The 8,679-nt window shown below is 55.4% G+C and overlaps 4 protein-coding genes across 4 annotated transcripts, besides 4 other annotated features; all 4 read left to right on the top strand.

Moving 5' to 3' along the window:
• Positions 1 to 24: 24 nt before the first annotated feature.
• On the top strand, positions 25 to 993 carry Tco025E_05083 (uncharacterized protein; the record flags this gene model as incomplete). Its single annotated transcript, XM_029371986.1, has 1 exon — positions 25 to 993. One exon carries the CDS (start codon positions 25 to 27, stop codon positions 991 to 993), a length of 969 nt encoding a protein of 322 aa, XP_029227977.1.
• Positions 994 to 1,214: 221 nt separating this feature from the next.
• Positions 1,215 to 1,274: a sequence feature (A-rich).
• A 43-nt stretch (positions 1,275 to 1,317) lies between these two features.
• On the top strand, positions 1,318 to 3,330 carry Tco025E_05082 (uncharacterized protein; the record flags this gene model as incomplete). Its single annotated transcript, XM_029371985.1, has 1 exon — positions 1,318 to 3,330. The coding sequence occupies one exon, from the start codon at positions 1,318 to 1,320 to the stop codon at positions 3,328 to 3,330; it is 2,013 nt and encodes a 670-aa protein (XP_029227976.1).
• Positions 3,331 to 3,360: 30 nt separating this feature from the next.
• Positions 3,361 to 3,384: a microsatellite.
• A 642-nt stretch (positions 3,385 to 4,026) lies between these two features.
• On the top strand, positions 4,027 to 5,655 carry Tco025E_05081 (putative protein kinase; the record flags this gene model as incomplete). Its single annotated transcript, XM_029371984.1, has 1 exon — positions 4,027 to 5,655. The coding sequence occupies one exon, from the start codon at positions 4,027 to 4,029 to the stop codon at positions 5,653 to 5,655; it is 1,629 nt and encodes a 542-aa protein (XP_029227975.1).
• Positions 5,656 to 5,681: 26 nt separating this feature from the next.
• Positions 5,682 to 5,708: a microsatellite.
• Positions 5,709 to 6,575: 867 nt separating this feature from the next.
• Positions 6,576 to 6,603: a microsatellite.
• Positions 6,604 to 6,686: 83 nt separating this feature from the next.
• On the top strand, positions 6,687 to 8,324 carry Tco025E_05080 (putative DnaJ chaperone protein; the record flags this gene model as incomplete). The annotated part of the gene is made up of 1 exon (XM_029371983.1): positions 6,687 to 8,324. One exon carries the CDS (start codon positions 6,687 to 6,689, stop codon positions 8,322 to 8,324), a length of 1,638 nt encoding a protein of 545 aa, XP_029227974.1.
• Between the last annotated feature and the right edge of the window lie 355 nt (positions 8,325 to 8,679).

Genomic DNA, 8,679 nt, shown 5'->3' with positions numbered 1-8,679 from the left:
GCGAGCGGCTGAGCGACGAGCTGCATGCGGACGCCGACGGGCTGCGTGCGCGGCTGGACGAATTGGCACGCGAGCGCAACGGCCTGCAGGACGAGGTGCGGGAGGCTCGTGGGGCCTGCGGCGCAGCTCGAGGCGCAGTTGCGGCAGTGTAGCGTGGACCGCGAGCGGCTGAGCGACGAGCTGCATGCGGACGCCGACGGGCTGCGTGCGCGGCTGGACGAATTGGCACGCGAGCGCAACGGCCTGCAGGACGAGGTGCGGGAGGCTCGTGGGGCCCAATATGGCTTGAAGCCGAATGCATTGGGGGCTTCTGTTGAGTGCTTGGAGCGTAGTCCGCTAGAGGTGTTAGCCGCGCGTTCTTCTAGTGCTGATTGTTCGGGGTTGTTGGAAGATCATTTAGGCAGATGGTGTTTTTATGATGCGCGTGAAAAGAAGTTGGCGGAGCGAATGGCTTTTGTTCGATTGAAAGAGAAGAAGCTTCTTGCTGTGGCGTATAAGCTTCGTGCGAGGCATGAGGAGCTGAGTGAACTTGAGCGTAGGTTGCGTCCTGCCGGCGGTTTATGTGAGGTGAAGTCTGAAGTGTCTCCCTCGCCTGATGTTGTTGCACCGGAGCATTGCGTTTCGTCGTCTCGTGTGCGGGAGGTCGAGAGAAATGAGCCGTTGCTGTCAATGTTTGACGCAACTCAGTTGGAGCTTCTTCGTGCCACGGAGGCGTATCGGGATTTCTTTTATCAGCATGTTCTTGAGGAGGTTGGTGCTGCCGAATTTGTGGATATACAGGGGCGTGAGTGCCCCAGCCGTGAAACACCTTTGGAGAAGACGCTTCATATGTCGCGCGTGCTTGAGCGTGTTTTTAGCGATAAACAGCGTCATTCTTGCACGGGTTCTTCTGAAGCAGAACAGTCAGAAGTCACCTTGGCGGGGAAGGACCTCTGTCAACGGAGCCTTGAGGCTTTTCGTCGGATCGAAAAGGCAATGGGGGCGCTTTCGTAATTCTTGTTTGTGTGTGATGTGGGCATCCTATGGGGTGTTGTGCGTTTTTAACAGTTATATCGTAGTAGTATTGTTTTCGCTTGCTCGTTTTCACTTGTGCGCCAGTGTGCCGCTCGTAGATGTGGTTTTAAGCTGAGTGGATGTTTCTTGGCACCTGTAGACCGGCTTGTTGTTTTTGGTTTCTGCCTGCTTGGCTTTTTGGTGACTGTGCCTCTTCGTCATTTTTGTTTTGTTTTTGGGGTCTTTCATTATTTTTATTTATTTTTATTTTATTTTTTTTTGTGGCGCGTGGCGACTTCGAGTGTCATACCGGTGTTTTGGCGTATGGCGGGGGCGGAGGTGGAGACTTGCCCTCCCCGGGAGTTGCCTAACGCCGCGGCCAGTGCGTCGTGGGTGGAGGGCGGTTTGGGGGCGGTGGGTGCAGACGCGGGGGAGGCGGAAGATGGCGACGACGTCGCTGCGCTCTTGGGGCGTGCGCGGTCGTGTCTGGAGGAGGCGCGTCGAGCGGGACCGGCGACGGCGGCTGCGGTTTCCCGCGCGGGAGGCCGTGGCGCGCGGGGGAGGCCGCGGCAAGCCGGCGAGGAGCGGTGGCGGCGGCTGCGCTACCTTGAGTGGCTGACGCGCTTCGTCTTGCGGCAGCAGCGCGTAAGCGATGCGTTGCGGCAGCGTGCGTCGGAGGCGTGGCAGCTGGCGCCTGCCCCAGCGGCGGCAGACGGAGAGACCTTCAACGGTGCTTCGGGCTCCGCGGGAAGCGACGTCGGCGCAAGAGAGGCCGCAGGGTCCGACAACAGCCGTTTCGCCCCGGTGACGCCCGCTTCTCCAGCGGCGAATGGGGATGAGGGTCGCCGCGATGAGGCGGCGCTGCACGTTGGCGGTCCGCAAACGCGCATGCCTAGCAGCGGTGTGCGGGCTTTTGAGGAGCACGCTCACCACGCGGAAGAGAACACGGTGGTGGCGGTTGCCTCTGCGTGCGACGATGTGCGGGTTGTCGTCCGGGCAGCATCCGACAGGTTAGAGTCTGCTCAAGAGCCCGATTCACGAGAAGAGCAGTCGGAGTGGCGTCGTTTTCGCACCTGGTTCCCGTCGGAACTTTCTTGCTTAGCCAATGTGCCTCAGCCACACGGCACTGAGGCCTCTCCTGTGCCGCACATTTTGTGTCTCTCGACGATCGTGCACGAGAAACCACGAGGAATGAGCGCAAAGAATGAGGCGCTTTTGGCGCAAGGCCGTTACTGTAAGAGTTGTCTTTGCCCGCTAAAGAAATCGTACTTTCCTGTTCCCTCATGGAAAGCAGCGAATTTCTGCTACTACACGGGCATGTATTACTGCAAGAAGTGCCACTCCGGGCGCAAAAGTGTTATACCGGCACGTGTTCTGCACTTCTGGGACGTTAAATGCTTTCCTGTGTGTAACGATGCCATTGGTTTCCTGGAGCTTCAGCTGAAGCGACCCTTGTACTGTGTGTCGGCGGTGAACCCGAGGTTGTACGACCGTGTTGCCTTGCTAGAAGAGTTGCGGTGCATACGGATGCAGCTCGTGGCACTGCGTGAGGTGGGTGTGCAATGTTCCGTCTTTCGCAGGCTGTTCTACCTCAAGGATGGAACGAACAGGCCCACGACGGGCAGCTGCTCATGGACTTCTTTCTCATTGGTGTCAGACTATATGGAGGATGAATTCGAGGTGGAGTGTTTTGTCCCGCGAGAGAAGCGCTACCTGATGGAGGACAGTGAGGTTTGGTCCTTGGACGACCTCTTGGAGGTGCATCGCTGTTGCCCGGGTGGCGCTAACTGCGATGTCGCGTCGTGCGACGTCCCGCCGCAGCTGAGAGCGTGCGGTCATGCCCGTCCCGAGACGGGTTGCAGGCTTTTTATGTATCTTCGGCGGCTGCGGCTGCAGATGACGAACCATATCTTTCAGCGGCGCTGTGACACATGCCTGCGCAATAGCCTTGACATTTGCCGCTGGTGTTGCCCTTCCGGGGCGCTGGAAGCGTTTGGGCGGTATCGAAAGCAGGGTGTAGTGCTTCCCCAGCGAGGCGTTGAAGGCTCTCCTACATTCTTCGCTGCAACTTCCCCACCCCCGCTGGGCCAAGCTTCATGTGCGGGTGCGCATGCCGAGCCGTGCCTATATATGGTGCACTCGTTTGACTTGCTTCACGTGCGCAGCTGTCCCCAGTGCGGGGCCTGCTACCACAGGCGATGCTTTGAGCAGATGCAGTGCGAACTGGCAGGTGGCATGGGGTGTCTTTGCTGCCGAGAAAGTAGTGACCTCGTTGCGGCTGCGAATGCTTCTCAACATCTTCTGCCTGCCCAAAAAAAGCAGCCGCAACCCGAATGAATTCGAGAAGAAGAAGACATGCGGTGTGTATACTATTATTATTATTATTATTATATGGATGTTCTTCTGCTTCTAGTGCTTTTCTTTCTTTGCTTCGTGTGAGTGTGTGTGCCTACCTATGGAGGAAGCGACGCTGCCGTGGGGCGGAGCGGGAAGGAGGCAAAACAAAAAAAATGATAATAATTATTATTATTATAACTAAACAAAAAAACCTTGGTCAAGACGGTGGCCCTGCTTTTTCAGTTCTTCTTTGCTCGTTCGGTACGCGCGTACTTTCCCCCTGTTCTTTTTTTTTATTGGCGTAAGACGCAGCGATTGTGGCGGCTTTTCCCGCTGCATCGCGTGACATCTGCATTGGCGGAGGTGGATGGGTGGGTTCAAGACCCCTCCTTCTCTACCCCTTTTCCCCCACTTCTCCTGTATAATTGTGTAGCCGGCAGAAGAAGGTGTCCGTGAGTGTGTAGAGAGGAGGGCGGGGGGGGGGGAAAGAACTTTACAAGGAGCGCGCTGACACCCGTCCTTCTGCCTGGAAAAGTATACATACGCATTCGCACGGTTGCAAGGGCATTGTGTCCACCGTCAGGGCGGCGGTGGTGCTGGACGCTGTTGCTGCACGCCAAACTGGGCATAGTAGTCGTGGGGAAATAAATTAAACGCTCAGTGGGGCGCCAGGAGGGAAAGGAGGAGTTACAAAACATGGACGAAAGCGGGAGCACAGGCTCCTTGCGACGCGCAAGCGATAACACAAAACGAGGGCGCCTTGCCAATATGCTTTCACGTATTATTGGCCTCGAGGAGCGTGAGGCGCGGCGTGACAAACACCTGGAGAGCATCTGTTGCGCCCCGTGTCACTGGAACCAGGAGTCTCAGTTAGGCGCGTCACCCGAGGCGAGCGGCGAGTTGCTTGTGGACAAACAGCATACCTGCCTTGACGGTAAGAAGGAGAACGGCGGTGCAGAGACACACGCTGGGCCCCGCACGGGCATTCTATGGGCGCTGGCAAAGAGATTGGAATATCTGGAGGAGCAGTTGGCCCGTGAGACACAGGAGCGTGCTACGCTTCAACTGACTGTGGAGTCGCTTCAGCGGCAACTTCAGGAGCTGAGGGAGGAGCGTCATTCGCAACACCAGCGCCATGCCGCAATCGGCAACACAATGGTTGAGATGCAGCTGGGCGCCTTGGGGTGTCAAATCCGCCCCGTTGTGGATTTGCGGGTATCGGAGTGGGGCGAGAATGTCCTCTCCAGGGTGAACGCCATGGTGAGGGGTCTGCGAAGAATGGAAGCTGGGGAGTTTGTGGTCAAACCGCCCCCCCAAGCTTCTCCGCTGGGCTCGTTCCACTCGCAGCGAGCGGCAGCACTCCTTGACAAACAAAACCACCACCACAGTGGCGGCAGTTGTCATGGTGGAAATACTGGCGGCCGTAACTATCACGCCAGCATTACGGCGCTTCCACCGAAGGGTCGCTGCACCGTAGTTGGGAATTTTGTTCCTCCTCGGAGCCAGGACGAGAAACTTGTCTTGTTTGGGAGAAAGAATCTCCTTGTCAGCAACTCCCCTGATACTCTGCCACTTCCATCGATATGCAGCAACAGCATAACCACGTTGCACCCTGGGGGCATTCTCTTGAAGCAATCTGGCAACGCCCCACACCCTGAGGGAATAGTGGCAAAACGGAGTGTCTTTAACCCACTGATGAGAGGAATGAGTGTGAGCTTCTCAGACGTGCCGGACTATCCATATCCAGACTGCAGCTCCTTTCGGAAAAAGTGTTCTCTAGACTTTGTGCGTGGCGGTGTGCCCAAAGGCGCCAAAGGCGGATGTGTCAGTGGCACCAAAACAATCGGAGCTTCTCGTCCATTCCTGAAGCTCCCACCGGATTTGCGTTCACGGAAGCGCGGCGAAAGGGCGCTCCCACCGTCTACCGTCTTTGTCCCAAGCACCCAGCAGACTGCCGCGGATGAGAACTTCTTACTTGGTAGCACGGCTACAAGCGATCAGCAAGCTAACTTACATGTGAGTAACACCAACAATAAGCGTCAGTTGCCCCCTCCGCTCGACAAGGATGCGCTTGCGTCCGTGCAGAATGAAATAATGAGACTGCAGCTGCGAAAGTTGGAGGCGCAGTTGGCGTCAGCTGCACCTGACGCTGCGGCTGTGGCGAGCGGCAACTCTTCTGTTCCCAACTTGGCGTTGTCCGCAAACTCGTCCCTCAAGGCAGCAAAGCCGCTTGCAACGCTCACAGAGGCGCCGGCTCCGCCGTCTTTACAGTTGCCCAAATCAACTCTTTTCCCATCGAATGCGCCACCCAAAGGGAGGCAGTAGTTAACTTGCTGAGCCTGTTGCTATCTTATATATATATATATATATATGTCTATTCTCGCCATGTTTTTTTCTTATGTTCTTATTGCTGGACATGTGTGGCCCGCTTTTCTTTTTTCCTCCTCCGTTTTTGCAACTTTTTTTTTTTTTCTGTTGTTGCATTACCTCCCAAGCTCGCTACTTCTCACACAACGTGCCCACTTGAAGCAGGCAAGGGGGCCAGAGAGAAAGGCAAAGTTTAACTGCTCTCCCCCTGAACCGTATCTGGGTGCTAAGGAAGTGTGCGATCCCCACGTCGGCAACGCTTTTTTTTTTCTTGTAGTGTTGCTCTCGGGGTTGTTTCTTTGGTGTCCCGCGAAGTTTTTTTTTTTTTGCTTTCTTCAGTGGCCGGTCACAGGCATCGACTCGCCGCGGCTACTTGTGGGGGGGCTGAAGCCCCCACAGAGAGCTGCGCTGTCGCCGCAGGCAAGATGCAGTCCGTTGATGGGCGCTGTTGCCCTACACATCTTTTTTATATGGGTGTTCCCCCGTTTTCTCCCGCTTTCCTATTTCCTTGGCGCTTCTGTCAATTTTGTTTTTTTCGTGTTGTTATTGCTATTGCTTTCGCATTTGGGTCTTGGGCTTATGCTTATCTGCATGGCGTTATCCCTCCTGTAGTGAGCAACATTCTCTGCGTATGGGCGCGCCTATCCTCTGGTGGTGGTGGGGGGGGGGGCACTGGCCTCATTTTGCTTCACGCGGAAGTTCCGGATAGTTGGGTCTTGGTGCCCGGGCGGCCCTTCAGCCGTTCGCACCTTGCACGTCTTTGCCGCAACTTATTTTATTCTCTAGTGGGCGTTTTAATCCCCCCTTGTTGCTGTTGTTCCGACCGTTTGGTTCTGCTTCGTGCCGCGATGGCCGTTTCTTCCAGAACGGGTGCCCTCGTTTGTATGTTTGTTTGTTTGTTTTTTTACTGCTGCCGTTGCGCTTCCCTTCCTTGCGGGGGCTCGAGTGTCCAGGGTAGGAGTAGTGGGGGGTTTGGGAAGGGCGGGGCAATGACGGATTACTATCACTGTCTTGGACTCTCACGCGATGCGACGGGTGAGCAAATCAGAAGGAACTACCACCAGCTCGCGTTGGAGTTTCATCCCGACAGGGCAGGAGCCGAGGGGGCGGAGAGGTTCAAGGAAATACAGTCGGCGTACGAGGTGCTCTCGAACCCCAAAAAGAGGGAAATATACGACAAGTTTGGTGCTGCCGCCCTGGACAACCCTTTTTCGGATGCGCTGATGGTTCAGATCGGGGGCTTTGTAATCTTCTGCGTTATGGCAGTTTTGGTATTTATATTGGCATCGATGGTGGTTGTCTTTACCGCCTTTATTGTCTCATACGTTGATGGTCGACTGGCGGCGCGCGGCGTTGCTACGGTGAACGATCACAGCCGAAGCTACTGGAATTATGTGAAAGTCTTTTCACCGCTATTTGTCGTTGACATAATTGTCGGGGTCCCGGCGTTAATTGGCCTCATTGTGGCTATTGTCAGTTTCCGGATAGATGCATTCTTTTGGACGCTGCTCGTATTGTCCCTTATTCTCATTAGTATCCTTGTGCCTGTGGCCAAAGACGCAAACGACAAGACAGCTTTGCGTGGTGGCAATGACTTTTATTTGTGGCGTCGCTGGCTTGCTCCACTATACATTGCGGTGGCATTGTACACGCTCTTGTGCTTCATTACAAGGCTTCCGACGCGAAGGCGCTACAAAAGCTTAAAATCCAACGGAAATGAGGGGCTGTGGGGATACATGAAGCTTTCCTTCTTCTTGGCACTTCTTCGTGGATTATCTTTAGCGGCATTCAGTGCTCTCATTGCTCTCCGCGCAGATGAGGTCATCACGGCAAACTACTTTGTAGTTTTGGCCTTGCCATTCTACGTCTTTGGGGCCCTGCTGCTACTGGAAGCGGTGGCGTACCAAATTTCCATCCAACGGGTGCGAGGGGTTTCGCGATCGTGTTGCTATAACTTGGTCAATTTCACCGCTTTGAGTACTGTTCTTATTCTTGCCTTGGCCTCCATTTCCTTGGTGTCCAAGCGGCTAAACGACTTGGACAGTGTTCGTCATGGGAATACGGGGAAGGTGATGTCGCTGGCTTTGGCCCTCGTTCCGGCTTTTGTGCTCCTTGGCTCGCCTTCCTTGCGGTGCTGTTCCTTCTGTGCGCCATGTGTGGGTTGCGGATTTCGGTGGGCGCCGGCGGGAGCAACCCTCCCCAGGGTGAAGGATCGAGGGAAAACGAGGAACATCAAGAGAGTGAGGCAGTTTCCGGCGGCGAACACGGGCTTGGGCGTGAAAATGGTGAGAATGGGCAGGAGAGGAGAAAATGTGTTCCTCTCCAAGAAAGCCGCAGGGATGACTGTGGACCCGGTAGCATGCAGCATAGGGGGCACGACGCGCCGGCGGGCAGCAACGGCCAGAGCTGCTCGACTCCCCGCCACCAGAGGAGGCTCTCGGATGTTGACTAAACCCCCCGCCTCCCCCGCTGGACTACAAAGAGGGGGTGGAGGATGCAAAGGGCAGTGTGAGGTTCTGGGTGGGCAGGGTTGGAGTAGAAGCGAGCAGTCCGTCATGCCGGTTTTTTTTTTTGCTTTTCTTTGCTGTGTCCTCTTTTCCTCGGTGATGATTGCATGCCAAGGATGAGGTTCTGCAAGTCTGGTTCGCTTTTGAACTCTGCCAACGATAAAAAAAATGTGTGAAAGAAAAAAGTGCCACCCCATGTGGCCAAATAAATGAGTGATGGTCTCCTCTGGCTCTACCGCTTTTCCGGCGATGGCTCTATTCTTGTTTCCAGCCGCATAGCCTTGGATGGTGGCGAGCGGAGCCTTTGTGTTTTGTCCTTCCGCCAACGCACTCCCCGCGGAAGAGTAGTATGGTGGCTGCGGGGCCCCAATGAGTGCCGCCGGGCCAGTTTCCGACGACAGCCTCGTTGGTAGCAAGGCGTCTTTCCAGATCATTTGTTTGTGAGAGTGTGAGCGAGCGTGAGACATGCATCTAC

This window comes from Trypanosoma conorhini (genome assembly GCF_003719485.1).
Source record: "Trypanosoma conorhini strain 025E chromosome Unknown Tco_14.4_contig_00283, whole genome shotgun sequence".
Lineage (NCBI taxonomy): Eukaryota > Euglenozoa > Kinetoplastea > Trypanosomatida > Trypanosomatidae > Trypanosoma > Trypanosoma conorhini.
The sequence above is the reverse complement of the archived record's forward strand: the minus strand, read 5'-3'. Positions and strand labels throughout refer to the sequence as shown.